General features: G+C 44.8%; 1 protein-coding gene across 1 annotated transcript in view; it reads left to right on the top strand.

The window, feature by feature from the left end:
* The window catches only part of RTEL1 (regulator of telomere elongation helicase 1), a 120,167-nt gene extending 107,590 nt beyond the window's left edge, over positions 1-12,577 (top strand). The window contains exons 33-36 of the mRNA XM_032218561.1: positions 3,457-3,564; positions 4,603-4,725; positions 5,842-5,945; positions 12,163-12,577. Coding sequence (XP_032074452.1) covers positions 3,457-3,564; positions 4,603-4,725; positions 5,842-5,945; positions 12,163-12,255 — 428 coding nt within the window. The 3' untranslated portion in view covers positions 12,256-12,577. The remainder of the gene's footprint in view (positions 1-3,456; positions 3,565-4,602; positions 4,726-5,841; positions 5,946-12,162) is intronic.
* The last annotated feature ends 4,444 nt before the right edge of the window (positions 12,578-17,021 follow it).

The following is a 17,021-nucleotide window of genomic DNA, read 5'->3' as shown; positions in this document are numbered from 1 at the left end:
GTGCGGGGCCTTCTTGGAACTGCTGAAAGGACTGTGTTGTAGATTGGAGATAGATGAGGTCGCATCCTTTTCTTTCTAGAGCCGAAGTGGCGCAGTGGTTAGAGTGCAGCACTGCAGGCTACTTCAGCTGACTGCAGCTCTGCAGTTCGGCTGTTCAAATCTCACCGGCTCAGGGTTGACTCAGCCTTCCATCCCTCCGAGGTGGGTAAAATGAGGACCCAGATTGTTGGGGGCGATATGCTGACTCTGTAAACCGCTTAGAGAGGGCTGAAAACCCTATGAAGCGGTATATGTCTAACTGCTATTGCTATTGCTATTCTGTTGAGGGTGGGCTGTTCAATTTTGAGACAGATGGCCTCTTTGACCCCTCTTTCTTTTGTAATCCCCTGAGGACACAGATGAACCTCCAAGTGGCCTCAACAACTCTCTAAAAGGATGCAAATGACCAGCCGTGACCTGGATAACTAAGAATCTCCATAGCTGCCATTTATGACCATTTTTCACACATGACCATTGCAGCATCCCCACGGTCCACATGACCAAAATTCAGACACTTGGAAACTGACTCATATTTATGACGGTTGTAGTGTCCCAGGGTCATGTGATCCCCTTTTGTGACCTTCTGACCAGCAAAGTTCAATGGGGAAGCCCCAGATTCACTTAACAACCGTGTTATTAACGTAAGAGCTGCACTGGTTCACTTAACAACTGTGGCAAGAAAGGTTGTAAAATGGGGCAGAACTTTCTTGCTTCGCAAGAAGAATAAGATTGGCTGTGTTGCTTTACAACAGGAATTGTTGGCTCAATTGTGGTTGTACATTGAGGGCTCTCTGTAGTGTATAGCAGCCTTCTAGCCCATAGGTCAACTCAAAAGAAAGCAAATGGGAATTTTCCAGTGGAGGAGTTAAAGCAGGAATCACTCACCAATCTTTTATGTCAATAGTCTGTACAGTCTGTACTTGGCTACCCTGAAAGTACAGGAAGAAATTGTGCTTTAACTTAAAAATAAGAAAGTAGTCATGACGGCAGCATTTGCGGTTATCATTCATAATACTTGTAGTTTTATTTGTTTGTTGTCTTGAAAATTTCAGTGGATGAAGTTTTTCAGAAAGCAGGAGTCATAGAATTGCATCACTAGGATTCAGAGACAGGGTTTTAGACCGTTGCAGGAATAACCATGCGTGTCTTTCCGTGTGAAGAAAAACATGTCCCCTCTGCTCACTACACAAAACCCATATTTGGGGCTCTTTAATAAAAGCTTATCTAACTTACCTTTACTAAGGAGCAAAAAGGAGGTTATCTCTGCTTAATGGGCCCTTGGTGCTCTCTGAGCTTAGTTGTTTTCTAAGTTGTCATCAGTGATTGGGAAGAAGGGAAGAAAATCAACTCGCTTGAACTGTAGTGCTGGAGAAGGCTCCTGCATATTCCTTGGACAGCAAAGCAAGGACTGGGCACCAGACATGTTAATGGAAGGGGGAGAAATCACGAAACTGCCGTCTCAATTACTTTATTAATGTTATCGGGGGGGGGGGGATTCACTGGAGAAAGCCATTATGTTGAGAAGAGTTAGCAATAAAAGGAAACCAGACTGCCAAACAACACAGTTGGCTGCACACCATCAAAGTTGACACCATCCAGAGCACAGAACAACTCAAAAAAAAAATAGTGCAAGATCGGAAAATGTGGAGAATAGTGGCCTACAGAATTCCCAAGAGTCAAACACGGCTGAATGGATAATACCATCATCATCATCAGTGCTAAAAGGGAGTTAGAACCGCGGCGTGTAATCTAGCACAGTGTTTTCTCAGCTAGTAGATGGGTAGACTTCAACTCCCAGAATCCACCAGCCAAGCAGGGGATTCTGGGAGTTGAACTCTGCCCATCTTCAAGCTGCCAAGATTGAGAAACACTGCACCAAACCATTCTTGAACCAGCAGCCACCTAAGTCCTGTTGGAAAATCTCCAGCAAGGAACAGGTTCGTCATTGTTCTTGGAAGTCCATTTCACTGTTTAAAAATGGTGTTTTAAATTTCTCAGGAACAGATGATTCACTTAGTAAAAACCTCTTAAGAGATAAGAGAGAGGGAGGGAGGGGGAGAGATATTGTGGTCGTAAGTCGAGGACTCTAGCTCTCAAAGCCACGTAAATCTAAATACGGAGTTTAGGAAGCTCAGTGGAGAGAAACAAGTTAGCCTTACACCTGGGTGTAAACAATAACCCGAGAAGTGTTCCTTGTTTTATGTGGGGAGTAGGATTCACATCTTAATGCAGAAGATTCTTAAAGCAAATTTAAAGGTACAAACCAGAGGCTTTTCTTTTAGGCTTAATGGGCACAGAACTTGGGGGGAAAAAACAATTTGGAACTTTGTTGTTAGACGTGCTGACAGCAGCAAGAAGGCTCCAAAAAATGTTTTAATTCCTACAAAGGATGGACCGGCTGGAAAAACCGGTCATCCTTTGTAGGAATTAAAAGATCCTAAAATGACGGTATTAGCAGAGATGGCTAAATGAAGTGTCCTAATAAAAGAAAATAATACAGCTAACTTGGTTTCCACTTGGAAGCCACTTCTGGACTTTAGGCTTCAGGTGGGGGTTAGGGGGGAATGAAACTTTCGATATAAGTTTTGCTGATTAAACAGGCTGTTGTTATAGGAATGGCTAGTAGATACTACAGGTAGTCCTCAATTTACAACAGTTCATTTGGTGACAGTTCAAAGTTACAACATCACTCACTTATGAGTGGTCATGCGATCGAAATTCAGATGCTTGGCAACCGACACCTATTTATGATAGTTTCAGGGTCCCGTGGTCATACGATCTTCTGACGAGCAAAGTCAAAGGGGAAACCAGATTCATTTAACAACCATGTTACTACTTTAACAAGTGCAGTGATTCACTTAACAACTATAGCAAGAAAGGTCATAAAATGTGGCCAAATTCACTTAACAAATGTCTGACTTACGGAAATGCTGGGCTCCATTGTGGTCTTAAGTTGAGGACTACCTCTATTATGTGAAGGTTGAGGCTGTATTTCATTATTTCACTGCACTAAAGAGAATCAGAAGTCAGTGCTTTTCTTTCTTAATACTCCCCCCCCACTCTCTCCATTTTTATTTTGTTGTATATTTTGTTGTATATTTTGATAAACTAATAAAAGCTGAGAAGTCTTGATTGTCCCAAAGGTGTTTTTTTTTTCCTTCCCACAAAAGGCAATTGAACATTCTTAGTTTTTTCTTTGAAAACAGTTCAGTTCTGAAGAAGCTTCCAGGATGAGAAGCCAAACACCAAAAAAGTTGCCTCCAGGAGAAGAAGGAAAAAAAAACACTCTTGGGACAACCATGACCTGGATAATTGAGAATCTCCCTAGACATTTATTTGAGATGATGAGACATGTTCTCATTTTTCCTTGGAAGTCATTGGCTCGCATCGTGATCTGCTGCTTGCTTTCTTTGGTAGGGTTTGCCACATTCGTCCACCCTCCCCAGAAGGAACAATTCCTGCAGATGTTCAGAGAACTGACGGGCACAACTTTTCCAGAGGAGAACAATGAGAAAAGTTCCTTTGGTAAGAGCTTTCACACTGCACTCTGTGGAACAGCAAGGGTCTCCATCCTTGGCAACTTTAAGACTTGGGGTATTGCAAACTGAATGATGTCAGTCGGAATTCTTTTTTCTTTTTCTTTTTTTAAATTATTTTTATTTTTTGTTACACAGACAACAATGGGAAAGGGAGAGGATGGGGGGGGAAAGGGGGGGGGAAGGGGAAACCCATCTTCACATACAATATGTCGTTTAATCACAGGTGCATCCCTACTAAGTTTATACATCCCGTATCTCTCTATTGTATATTTAATAAGCACCACAATAAGCTAGGGTTTAAAAAACAAAAAACAACAAAGTAAAACAAGGGAGAGAGGGGGGAAAAAAAAGGTAGGGGGAGGGGGGGGAGGCCAAAAAGGACAAAAAAAGGTCCAAGAAGGAAAGGGGGGGGGGGGAAACCATCATCACATACAGCATGTCGTTTGATTACGGTTGTTTTAACATCTACATCTTCAAATAATGTTTACCATCTCAGATATTTCCTCTAATGTAACTAAAGGTCTCATTTTCCTTCTACAATATATATTCAGTTAACATTAGCATTATTTTCCCCCAGAGAATATACTTCTATTCATTGTTAACCTTGCATTTCATACCTTCAAACAGAGATCTTATTCCTTCATTGTTCAACAAGGCATCGCTGCCTATATATACCAGTTTTCATTTGTTCCCCTATTGGAATTGCCTTATCAGCAGCGAAATATCATTATAATAAGTTCTTAACCTTATACATTATATCACCAGACCTTATATTAGTACTTCCTTATATCATTGTTGAATTATTTCACATGTCAGTCGGAATTCTGAATGACTGTCAAACCTTGATTGATCTCATCTGTAAGATTTCTGTAATTCTGCTTTTAAAAAAAGTAATAATTAAAGCAAAGTGACTTAAAAGTCATGTATGTATTACATAAGTGTGTTGTGAGTGCTGCATAAACAGCCCTGTCTCAACGGAGTCCTGTATGTCCATGGCAATGTGATTGTGTAATATTTCCTGCAGATTCTTCCAAGAATGAAGCACCACAGCCGCTCCAAAATCCAGACCCACCAGAAATTGAGAGAAGGCCCAGCCAGTTACGAGAAGCCACAGATGATGGCAGCCTACCTCTCTCCCCAATAGTTGGTAGGTAGAATCTTTCAATCAAGTCGTTCCCTTCCTTCTAAATCAGCGGTCCTCAACCTGTGGGTCGCGACCCCTTTGGGGGGGGTCAAACGACCCTTTCACAGGGGTCGCCTAAGACCCATCAGAAAACACATATTTTCGAAAAAATACGGAAAACATAAAATAATTTTATGGTTGGATAAATCACATTGACGTAGCAAAAGTGAAACCAACGCTGGGTTTCCCACGCAAAAGCAAGCGTAGTCAATTCCTCCTTTTCCCTATGGGCCATCTGTAGTCCAAAACATCCATCAATCACTCCTGTTTGTTTTGTTATGGGAATTGGCTAACTACACCGGGACGTCTGCTCAGTGTCTGCTTGAGATGCCAGCAATGCAGCTTGAATACCTTTCTCCCTCTCTTGCATTCCATCCACTCACCACCCTTCGCTGTAATAGTCAAGCTGCGGAGAGCGAAGGATAAAATGTAGCTAAAAGTGTGAATCAGTCTTTTTTTTGAAAGGTTTTTTATTGATTTAGTTGAACAAAAACACACACAAAAAAGAATCATCCTTCATTACATGACTAGTCATTACATTACATTCATGACTAGCTTCAAGGTGCTAGTCATCACTTATAAAGCCCTTCATGGTATTGGATCTGGGTACTTGAGAGACAGCCTGTTGCCAATTACCTCCCACAGACCCATTAGATCTCACAGGGTTGGCCTCCTCCGGGTGCCATCTACCAGCCAATGCCACCTGGCTATTACCCGGGGGAGGGCCTTCTCTGTGGCAGCTCCGGCCCTCTGGAATGAACTCCCCGCAGGGATTCGGACCCTTACCTCTCTCCAGGCCTTCAGAAAAGCCGTCAAAACCTGGCTTTGCCAGCAGGCCTGGGGGTGATGAGTTCCCTCCCCTCTCGACATGTATGGTTGTGAGACTGTTGTTTACTTTTATTATTTGTATTTCGTTTTTATGTTCCCCTTTTTCCCCTTTTGAATTGTTCACCGCCCTGAGTCCTCCCGGAGAAGGGCGGCATACAAATAATAAAATTCTATTCTATTCTATTCTAGTTAACTCCACCGATTCCTTCATATATATATTTTTTTCATTACTTCTTCCTTTCCTCTCTTTAGGGGCCTATCAATGTGCTAAATGCGGTTCTGAGCATGGTGTGCCCTTTAAATGCCAGCAGTGTTCCTTCACGTGTTGCAACAAATGTTGGGAGAATTCCTTGAAGGTTAGCTTTCATTTTCATTTTTCCCTTTGCCTCAACGGATTTATTTTTGTGTATTTATTTATTTGCATCCTGCTTTTATCATTTTTACAAATAACCTCGGGGCAGCCAACATACCCAACCCACTTTCCTCTTCCTATTTTCCCTACAACAACCCTGTTAGGAGAGAGTAACTGGTCCAAAGTCATCCAGCAGGCTTTCATGCCTAAGGGGAAACCAGAACTCCCAGGCTCCTGGTGATTGGGCCAAAATCATCCAGCTGGCTTTTATGCCTAAGAGGAACTAGACCTCACAGTCTCCTGGTGATTGGTCCGAAATCACCCCGATGGCTTTCATTCTAAGATGAGACTAGAACTCCCAGTCTCTTGGTGGCTAACCCAAAATCAACCAGCCAGCTTTCATGCCTAAGGCAGGACTAGAACTCACTATCGCCTGGTGACTGGCCCAAAGTCACCCATCCGGCTTTCGTGCCTAAGGCAGGACTAGAACTCACTATCTCCCACTTTCTAGTCTGGAGCTTTAACCACTAGATTCACCAAATTGCCTGTTCTTAAAGCCCAGCAGAATTTCCTTTGCTGTCTTTCTACAGTTGATTCGTACAGTGCATTTTCCCTCCTTTGTTGGAAGAAATATCCTTCTGGGCTCAGTTCCAAGTGGGGAAAAAGAAACTGGAAACATGGCAGCTGCTTGGAAAGATGGTTTTAATAGTGGACAGGACCACATGGCTTGAGCTCCTGGAGAAAAAGGGGATCACATGCCTTGAAGATCTTGAAAAAAAAGGGCAGCGATGCTGAGAGTCCCTTGGTTTTTATGCCTCTCTGGGCTCCACCTTAGAGTTTCCTGTTCCTGTAGAAGAAATGTATCCCAGGGGCTGGGGGTCTTCGCTAACTTTGTAGGCCGACTGTGTCCAGACCTGGCTGAATATGTCGCTGGTTGATGATGTAGTGAAAGGGCTTTGGGATTCCTATTATTGCTCTACTTAAACGAGGTAGAACTTTGTTATGTAGAATAGACTGACCCAGGTCTTAATGGCCCACTGACCGGGGAGGGATGTGTGTGAGTTTCTGCCTACCTTTTAGGGGAAATATTCTGCCCTTTTAATATTTCCTAAAATATCTCATTTTCTAGGAGAGGGGTTTGCACCTTGTATGTGACTTGACCATCTTCTTGCAATTGAGGTCACACGCCACTGACAAGAGGCTTGATCCATGACAAGTTCGGTTTGGTTAAAGGTAGCCATGTGGCCCAATCCATGCACCGAAAGAAGCCTTTTGCTCTTTTGGTTTCCAGCTGGTCTTCGTGGGCACCAGAGCACCGGAAAACAGCCTGAAAACAGCCCGAAAAGTGGCCAAAAACCATGCTGTTTTTAGGGCGGTTTTCAGACCATTTTCATACCATTTTAGTCCTGAAAGTGGCCCCAAAACACTCTGAAAATGGCCCCTAAAACAGGTCCCCATGCGGAAGTCAGCTGGTCTTCAGATTTCCGGTGCCCCAGAGCTCTCATACGTACATTTGCACATACGTTCTGGTTTGGGCACTCGGTGCCAAAAAGATTCACTATCACTGATATAACCTATTATCTATTTCCTTAAAACAGGGCGAACAAAAACAACACGGAGCATCAAACCTCAAGTTGGTTTAACCATATTTCCAAATGGCCACCGAGTTTGTTTGTTTTTTCTGGGAAGGGATGTGATTCAGACGAAGTGGCTTAGTGGGAGGCCAAAGGCAATAAAAATGGCTCTGGTGACGCCAGGAAATCTTTACCTCCTACTAAAGGAAACCCAAACAATGTTGAGAAGGAAAACGGCAACCCACAACTCAAGTGGTCACTTTGCCTTTTTGGCTGGATGCAATTTGGGAATTTGTGGGGTATTTCATATGAGAAACTATCCTGAATTTTATAGATTGTAAGATTGCGGATCCAGGAAACCAAAGTAGACATAACATTACATTCAAATGACTCTTTGATGTTTATCATCCTTAACCAGAAACCCACAGAGGTTGGTACGTGATCAGAATAACCTCCTTCCCTCTGGTTGGTCTAAAGTTCTTTTTACACCAAGCTAAGGCTGGTTTAGAATGAGTGGGTGCCCTGGGAATGCAAGGATTTTTCAGACATGGCTTCCTGATCAAGATAAGCAATTGCAAGAGGTCGGACCATAAAGTCAGCACCCTATCTACTGTTCTTGTCCGTACAAGTTAAACAGAGGCTACTTCAAAAGCAGATCAGAGGTGCCACCCGCTTTGCACAAGTATTTGGAGGTTGGAGTTAGTGCCAAATGCAGCAAGTAGGGATCACCAGGTCCTTGTATTCACTGGTATTTATTAAATAGCAATAGCCCTTAGACTTATATACCACTTCACAGTGCTTTCGCAGTCCTCTCTAAGTTGTTTACAGAGTCAGCCTGTTGCCCCCAACAATCTGGGTCCTCGATTTACCTACCACAGATACGTGATAAATGACGGAGTCCTTGGTGGTCTCTGGGCTTTGTTGTTTCCTTGCAGTTAGACAATTAGGCAACAATGTCAGTGCTAGAAGGGGGAGGGGTTTGCAGAGAGGGGGAGGACTGTGGGGTCCTTGGTGCTCTCTGAGCTTGGTTGTTTTCTTGAAGACAGTTCATGCCCCAAGTGGATAACATCATCAGTGCTACGGTAGAAGGGGATGGGATTTGCAGAGAGGAAGAGAAGGGAAGTGGGAAGAGGAGGAGGACTGTGGAATCGTTGGTGCTCTCTGAACTTGGCTGTTGTCTTGCAGACGTTTGTTGACTCAATTAGGCAACATCATCAGGGCTAGAAGGGAGAAGAGTTTGTGTCTCTTTTTATATACAATAGCTTGTCATGGTGGCACAGTGGTCAGAATCAGTGGTGGGATTTTAAAAAATTTACTGCCGGTTGTGTGGGTGTAGCTTGGTGGGCATGGCAGAAGGGAAGGATACTATAAAATCCCCATTCCCTCCCCACTCCAGGGAAAGGTTACTGCAAAATCCCCATTCCCTCCCGATCCGCTGGGACTCAGAGAATAGATGGTGGCAGGGCCAGTCAGAGGTGGCATTTACCGGTTCTCCGAACTACTCAAAAGTTCCGCTACCGGTTCTCCACAACTGGTCAGAAGCTGCTGAATATCATCTCTGGTTAGAATGCAGTATTGCAGGCTACTTTTGCCGACTGACTGCTGCCAGCTGCTCAGCAGTTCGATTCTGTCGGGATCAAAGTTGACTCAACCTTCCATCTTTCCAAGGTCAATAAAATGAGGACCCAGATTCTTGGGAGCAATATGCTGACTCTAAGCTACTTAGAGAGGGCTATAAGGCACTGTGAAGTGATAAGTCTAAATGCTATCGCCCTATCAGTATTGGTAGAATTATTCTTGGTACACTGCAGGGGTGGGTTTCTCCCGGTTCGCACTGGTACGCCAGAACCGGTTTGTGAAATTTAGCGTACCTTTTGGAACCTGTTCCAAAAGGAAGGAAGGAAGGGGGAGAGATACACACAGGAAAGGAAGAGATACACACAAGAAAGGAAGGAAGGAATGGAGGGAGAGTGAGAGAAAAGAGAAAGAGACAAAGATAGAAAGAGAAAGAAAAAAGAAGTGGGAGAGAGAGAAGAAAGAAAGAACAAAAGAAAGAAAGAGAAAGAGGGGGAGAGAGACAAAAGGAAGGAAGGAAAGAAAGAGTGAGTGAGAGAGAGAGAAAGAAAGAAAAAGAAAGACAACTTATGACCACAATTGAGCACAAAATTTTGGTTGCTAAACAAGAGCATTGTTAAGTGAGTTTCACCACATTTTCCAAGTTGGCCATGCCCACACGGTCACATGTCCACCAAGCCACGCCCACCCAGTCACATGACCACCAAGCCACTCCCACAAAACAGGCCACACCTACAGAATAGGTTCTAAAAATTTTGAAACCCACCACTGGTACACTGCTGCTTACTGCTTGATTGTCTGAGTTGGTAGTTCCTTGATTGGGGTATTGGGCAAGCCACTGGTATATAAACAGGGGTCCACTCTTTTCTAGCACTGATGATGTTACCTGCTTGAGTCACGAAGCGTCTGCCAAAAAGCAGCCAATCTCAGAGAGCACCAGGGACCTCACAGTTCGACCCGGAGTTATAAACATGCTCTTCTACTTCTTAACTAAAACATATTATGGCTGCTTACACCAATAGGCATTGGAGGACAGGGCCTCTCTCTGCCTCTCCCACTACAAGCCCCTCTGATCGTTAATGCCTGCCAGAAAAGTGGTCTTGAAGATGCTGCTATTGATGGTCCTTCTGGCATATAAAAGAAGGTCCTTTACTCCTGTTCCCAGGCTACAGAATTCATTCTTCATCACGTAGGATAAATGCCATAAATGTCATCCTTTGTCGGTGGTTTAGTCATGAGATTAAAGTAAATGTTTTGAACATTAGAGTTTAAACTTTGGTGGCCACCTTCATTGCGCGTCAGATCGCTAGATAAATGAACCCAAGAGAAGAGAACCTCTGGCTGAGGTTTAGAATTTTTAATTGTTGATGAGACTTTGGAAAGAGTGCGGAGAAGAGCAACAAAGAGGATTAGGGGCCTGGAGGCTAAAACATATGAAGGACGGTAGCAGGAATTTGGTATGTCTAGTTTAATGAAAAGAAGGCCTGGGGAACACAATAGCAGTCTTATAATATTTGAGGGGCTGCCAGAAAAAAGATGGGATCATTTTATTTTCCAAAGCACCCCGAAGGCCAGACAAGGAAGAATGGATGGAAACTGGTCAAGGAGAAATTCAACCTAGAAATTAAGAGAAGAACTTTTCTGACAATGAGAGCAATCGACCTGGAGGCTTTGAAAAAGAGATTGGACAGCCACTTGTCAGAAATGGCATTGGTCTCCTGCTTGAGCAGGGGGTTGGACTAGATGACCTACAAGGCCCCTTCCAACTCTTGGTGCTCTCTGAGCTTAGCGGTTTGTTTGTAATTGCCCTGTTCTACTGTTATACAGAAATGTCTGCAAGCAAGCCACCAAGTTCAGAGAGTACCAAGGATTTCACGAATAAATGAGACCTTCATGATTTTGACATCTTAAGATCTCTCATCTTTTCCCCATTGTTTTTAGTATCCAGGCCCTTGTTTAAACATCTTATTTCTCCATAAACATAGCTGATTTCCTCAGTGATGTCCTAAAATATATATGTACGGCCAGATCAGTGGTGGGTTTCAAAAATTGTTCGAACCTACTCTGTGGGTGTGGCCTCTTTTGTGGGAGTGGCTTGCCACCCATGTGACCAGATGTGAGTGGCTTGCCACCCATGTGACCGGATATGAAGATGCCGACAACACTTGTCAGAACCACCTTAAATCACTTCACACACAGCACTGGCATGCATAAGAATATGATGTAAACTTGTTTTTTAAAAGGCATCTTTGGTTTGCGTTAAAACAACTTCAACACACGCAATATTCTGATTGCACCACAAACGCAGTAGTCACCCTTACCTTTCACAGAGGCACTGAGATTTATAAATAGGAGCATGATAGTGTAGAATAATCATATCCAAGGACCAATGGTGGGTTTCAAAAAATTTGGAACCTCTTCTGTAGGTGTAGCCTGCTTTCCGGGTCCACTGGTGGAACCTCTTCTAACTGGTTCGGTAAATTTGATGAACCGGTTTTACCGAATAGGTGCGAAGTTATAGGAACCCACCTCTGGGCAAGATCTTGGGAGCAAAGTTTCACCATTGTGAGTGAGAAATTACTGTTGTTATTGTTATTTTTGTTCTTCTTGTTGTTGTTATTCCAAGAGCTTATTGCTCTGCATCATTACCTCTTTAAACCAGTGTTTCTCTGCCTTAGCAACTTTTAAATATTGAAAGTGGGAGTGCCAGTTTGGTCCAGTGGTTAAGGTACTGGGCTACAAAGCAGGAGACTGTGAGTTCTAGTTCCACCTTAGTCATGAAAGACAGCTGGGTGACTTTGAGCCAATCACCAGGAGACTGTGAGTTGTAGCCCCATCTTAGTCATGAAAGCCAGCTGGGTGACTTTGGCCCTTTTTATCTCTCTCAGCTCAATCCACCTCACAGGGTGGTTGTTGGGTGAAAATAGGAAGGCAGGATACAAAGAAATAATGTGTACTTTAGTTTGCTGTCTTAAACAGGAGACGCCTCAAAAGATGACCGAAAACAGCTTCAGCACAAGGATCAAAAGGCAAAATGCCATCCTTTAACTGCTCTTGTGTTTCCCCACACAGCTTGCCAAGAAGTGCCCAGAATGCCAAGCGGATACCAAGAGAAGACACTTGGCCATATCTTACTGGCCGGATTCCCCCGTGAAAGGCACATAGAGTGAACACATGAACTGCTCAACTGCATCTACAGACTCTGTGTGGAAGAGGAACAACAAAAGTTGTCAGCTTTCCCAGCTCCCCCCCCCCTTGAGGTTCCTCTTCTCTTAAGAGAAGCCACCATGGTCTTCAACGTTACCATTCCCCAGATATTTGAGTCACTCAAGTGCTCCTGTCAGTTTCAGTCAATCCAGAGGCATTTAAATCAGAGTTAACATTTTATTATCTTTTTCTAATGATGCCCTTTGCAGTGAGGCCGGGTACCACAAAGCCTATTGTCTTTATTATGAGAAAATTAAAATACGGACTTTTGTAATATGGACTCTGCCTGGCATTTTCTATTCTGATTCCCCTCCCTCCCTCCCTCCCTCCCTCCCTCCCTCCCTCTCTCTCTCTCTCTCTCTCTCTCTCTCTCTCTCTCACACACACACACACACACACACACATATAGTGTTATATTTGTGCTGATAAATAAAGGGAGACTAGTATAGATCTATTTCAAGCTATTTAGCTCTCATCAGCTAGCCATACCCTTACTGGGATTCGAACCTGTGCTATATTACATCTTAGGCAAACGTCTTAGCCATTAAGCCACAAGTTCTCCTCCTTATCAGCTGAAGCCAGGGAAGAAAGTATATATTTAGTGTCACAACCCCTGGTAAAAGCCCAATTATGGGAGGAAGCCATCAGCTTCCATTATCTGTCAATCGGCTCGTCACAAGAGTCCATCATGACAGAAACCCAATATTTTTACTGTTGCCTTTGTTACACATTTTGTGTTATATTTGTGCTGATAAATAAATAAAGGGAGACTAGTATAGATCTATTTCAAGCTATTTAGCTCTCATCAGCTAGCCATACCCTTACTGGGATTTGAACCTGGGCTATATTGCACACTAGGCATACTAGGCAGAGATCTTAGCCATTAGGCCACAGGCTCTTATCCGTTTATCCGTTTATATATATAATACTTTGCTGTCCTTATAAATTAAATGAAAAGTTTCCAGAAAGTCATATTAGTTTGAATTTCCATAGGATCTAGATAGGCAAGTATTTTAAACAAAGGAATACATTACAGGCAGCCCTCGACTTACGATCACATCTGCACTCAAAATGTCTTGTTGCTAAATGATACAGTTGTCAAATGAATTTTGCCCCATTGATGACCTTTCTTGCCACAGTCGTTAAGCGAATCACTGCAGAATATGGTTGTTAAGGGAATCTGACTTCCCCATTGACTTTGCTTGTCAGAAAGTCGCAAAAGACGATCACATGACCCCAGGACATTGCGACCGTCATAAACATGAGTCCGTTGCCAAACATCTGAATTTTGATCATGTGACAAAACACCCCAAGGGACACTGCAGCGGTTGTAAGTAGGGGAAATGGTCATAAGTCGCTTATTTTGAATGGTCACTAAATGAACTCATGTAAGGCGAGGATTACTTGTAAGAACTAAGTGGAAAACTACATACTGAAGGACATTTTCCTTTAGAACAGTGTTTCTCAACCTTGGCCTATCTGGCTGGGGAATTCTGGGAGTTGAAGTCCACAAGACTTAAAGTCACCAAGGTTGAGAAGCACTGCTTCAGAAGGCTGTGGATATGTTAGTTCTGTTGACAGACCTTCTGACTAATCCTGATTAGCTCTAAGCCTGCAGAATTTACCATTTTTCATCTTTAAGAGCATTTTACACCTGTTACCTGTCCTCTCTTGAACTCTGATTGGGCAATTCCAAGCTACCTGACAGGGGGAGTCTATCTCGGCTCCTGTTTCTAAACCCAGAAGCAAATGTTTCATTGATACCTGCAGTAACCCACAGCAACTCGGTCTTGTGCAAACGTTTCTCTCCTGTCTTCATTAAAAGCTACTTGTGTTTGAAGCCTCGAGGGCAGGGTTTCATTGAGGGCTGCATCGGGGTTTTGTTTGACCTCAGGGAGCCAGGGTGGGCGTGGCCAGCTCGACATCACCCATGCCGGGGGGTGCCTGTGGTGGCCCGAGCCTTCTGCCAGTGAAAATGGGCTCCTGAGCTCCGTTTTCAGCTGCGATGGCCTCCTGCAACCCTCTGCCCGTCGGCCTCCCAAGCTCTGTTTTCTCTGGCAGAGGCACCGCAGGCAAGTCCTTCGCTGTTTCCGGGGTGGCCCCACGGGCCAGATCTAAACACCCTGTGGGCTGGTTGCAGGGGTGGGTTTCTCCCGGTTCGCACTGGTACGCCAGAACCGGTTCGTGAAATTTAACGTACCTTTTGGAACCTGTTCCAAAAGGAAGGAAGGAAGGGGGAGAGATACACACAGGAAAGGAAGAGATACATGGAAGGAAGGGAGGGAGAATGAGAGAGAAAAGACAAAGAAAAAAGGAAGTGGGAGAGAGAGGAAAGAAAGAAAGAAAGAAAGTGGGAGAGAGACAAAAAGGAAGGAAGGAAAGAAAGAGAGAGAGAAAGAAAAAGAGAACTTATGACCACAATTGAGCCCAACATTTTGGTTGCTAAGCAAGATCATTGTTAAGTGAGTTCCACCACATTTTCCAAGTTGGCCATGCCCACACGCCCACCAAGCCACGCCCACCCAGTCACATGACCACCGAGCCACTCCCACAAAACAGGCCACACCTACAGAATAGGTTCTAAAAATTTTGAAACTCACCCCTGGCCGGTTGCCTCCTGATAAAAACACCTTTGGGGCTTCCGAAAGAGTGGGGGGGGGGGCAGTCTAATGCCTGGGGGAACGATCTGACGTTTAAAACCAGCAGCCGAAGATCAGGGCCGCCACAGATCTGTTGACCAGGTAGATCGGTTGAGTGCAAGGGGGAAGAAGACGAGAGTGGTACTAAACCCCGAGGTCGCATTCCCCTGTGCCCGCCCTCCCTCTTGCCTCCCGTATCTCCCGTTACCCAACGCCATTGATCTAGACCAAGGTTTCCCAACCTTGGCAATCTGAAGATGTCCGGACTTCAACTCCCAGAATTCCCCAGCCAGCATTCGCTGGCTGGGGAATTCTGGGAGTTGAAGTCCGGACATCTTCAAGTTGCCAAGGTTGGGAAACACTGATCTAGACCTCCCTCCTCTGCCTTCCCTACCAATCATTCCATCCCCCATCTCTCACACTCTTCCTTAAAAAGGGGGACACTTCCTCCAACTGACCAACCGTCAGAGACAAGGTGAGCAGTACAGGCATTATAGGTCTTGCTCTTTAGCGCCCTCAAATTCACACCACCCCTTCCTCATTGCCGCGGAGGGGGTCACATCCAGCACCCCTTTCTCCCTCCCCCAAACACACTCACTTATACCTCCCAACGACCTATAAGATCTCACAGGCTGGGCCTCCTTCGGGTACCGTCGACCGGACAATGCCGGTTGGCGACTCCTCGGGGGAGGTCTTTCTCTGTAGCTGCTCCGGCCCTGTGGAACGATCTCCCCGCAGAGATCCGGACCCTTCCCACTCTCTCGTCCTTCCGAAAAGCCACTAAAACCTGGCTGTTCCGGCAGGCCTGGGGCTGTTGACCCCAAATACGGTCCAGCCCCACTTAGAACGGAGTGCATGGTGTGTTTTAAATCTTATGTTTTTTAAATCTTATCTTTTTTGTTCTTCTTTTCTTTTTTGATTTACGTTGTATTGTAAGCCGCCCAGATTGGGCGGCATACAAATGTTATTAAATTTTGAAACTTTGAAACTCACAAGACATTCACTCAATGCACAAACACTCACCCACCAAGCATTTTCCCCCCACCAAGCTCTCACCCCGGGGAGAGGGACCAACCCAGCGATTGTGGGTGCACCTCGGTACACCCACGTTACACCTATCCTCCGCGAGCTGCACTGGCTACCGATCGGTCTCCGGATACGCTTCAAAGTGCTAGTCGTAACTTATAAAGCCCTTCATGGTATTGGACCTGGGTACTTGAGAGACCGCCTGCTGCCAATTACCTCCCAAAGACCCATTAGATCTCACAGGGTCGGCCTCCTCCGGGTTCCGTCCACCAGCCAATGCCATCTGGCTACTACCCGGGGGAGGGCCTTCTCTGTGGCAGCTCCGGCCCTTTGGAATGAACTCCCCACGGAGATTCGGACCCTCACCTCTCTCCAGGCCTTCAGGAAAGCCGTCAAAACCTGGCTGTGCCGGCAGGCCTGGGGTTGATGAGTTCCCCTCCCCTCTCGACTGGTATGGCTGTGTGATTTTCGTGTATTTTAATTATGTGTACTGTTGTTAATGTTCCCTTTCCCCTTTGAGTTGTTCCCCGCCCTGAGTCCCTCCTGGAGAAGGGCGGCATACAAATAAACCAAAACTAAACTAAACTAAACTAAACTAAACACTCATCTCTCGCCCAACTTTCTCCTTCAGCCCCAAAGCCCCCCGCCCCCAACAGTCTTCTCAGGCCAGATTACAAAACATTCCAAAGATTACACAAAATACTCGGAGGAGTAGCCAAAAGGCAGGCTACGCTGCACTAAATATTGTTGCAGCTGGGCAGTCCTATGGTGTCTCCAGAGGTTCAAAACATTCTGAGCTTCCACTAGCCAGTTAAAACATCAAAAGATTTCGAGACGCTAGAACAGTGTTTCTCAACCTTGGCAACTTGAAGATGTCTGGACTTCAACTCCCAGAATTCCCCAGCCAGCGAATGCTGGCTGGGAAATTCTGGGAGACTTCATTCACTGCATTCGCTGGCTGGGGAATTCTGGGAGTTGAAGTCCAGACATCTTCAAGTTGCCAAGGTTGAGAAACACCGCGCTAGAAAGAGTGCAGACAAAAGCAACAGAAGATGTTAA

Source organism: Thamnophis elegans, chromosome 5, assembly GCF_009769535.1.
Source record: "Thamnophis elegans isolate rThaEle1 chromosome 5, rThaEle1.pri, whole genome shotgun sequence".
Lineage (NCBI taxonomy): Eukaryota > Metazoa > Chordata > Lepidosauria > Squamata > Colubridae > Thamnophis > Thamnophis elegans.
Note: the sequence above shows the minus strand (reverse complement) of the source record. Positions and strands in the feature narration are given on the sequence as shown.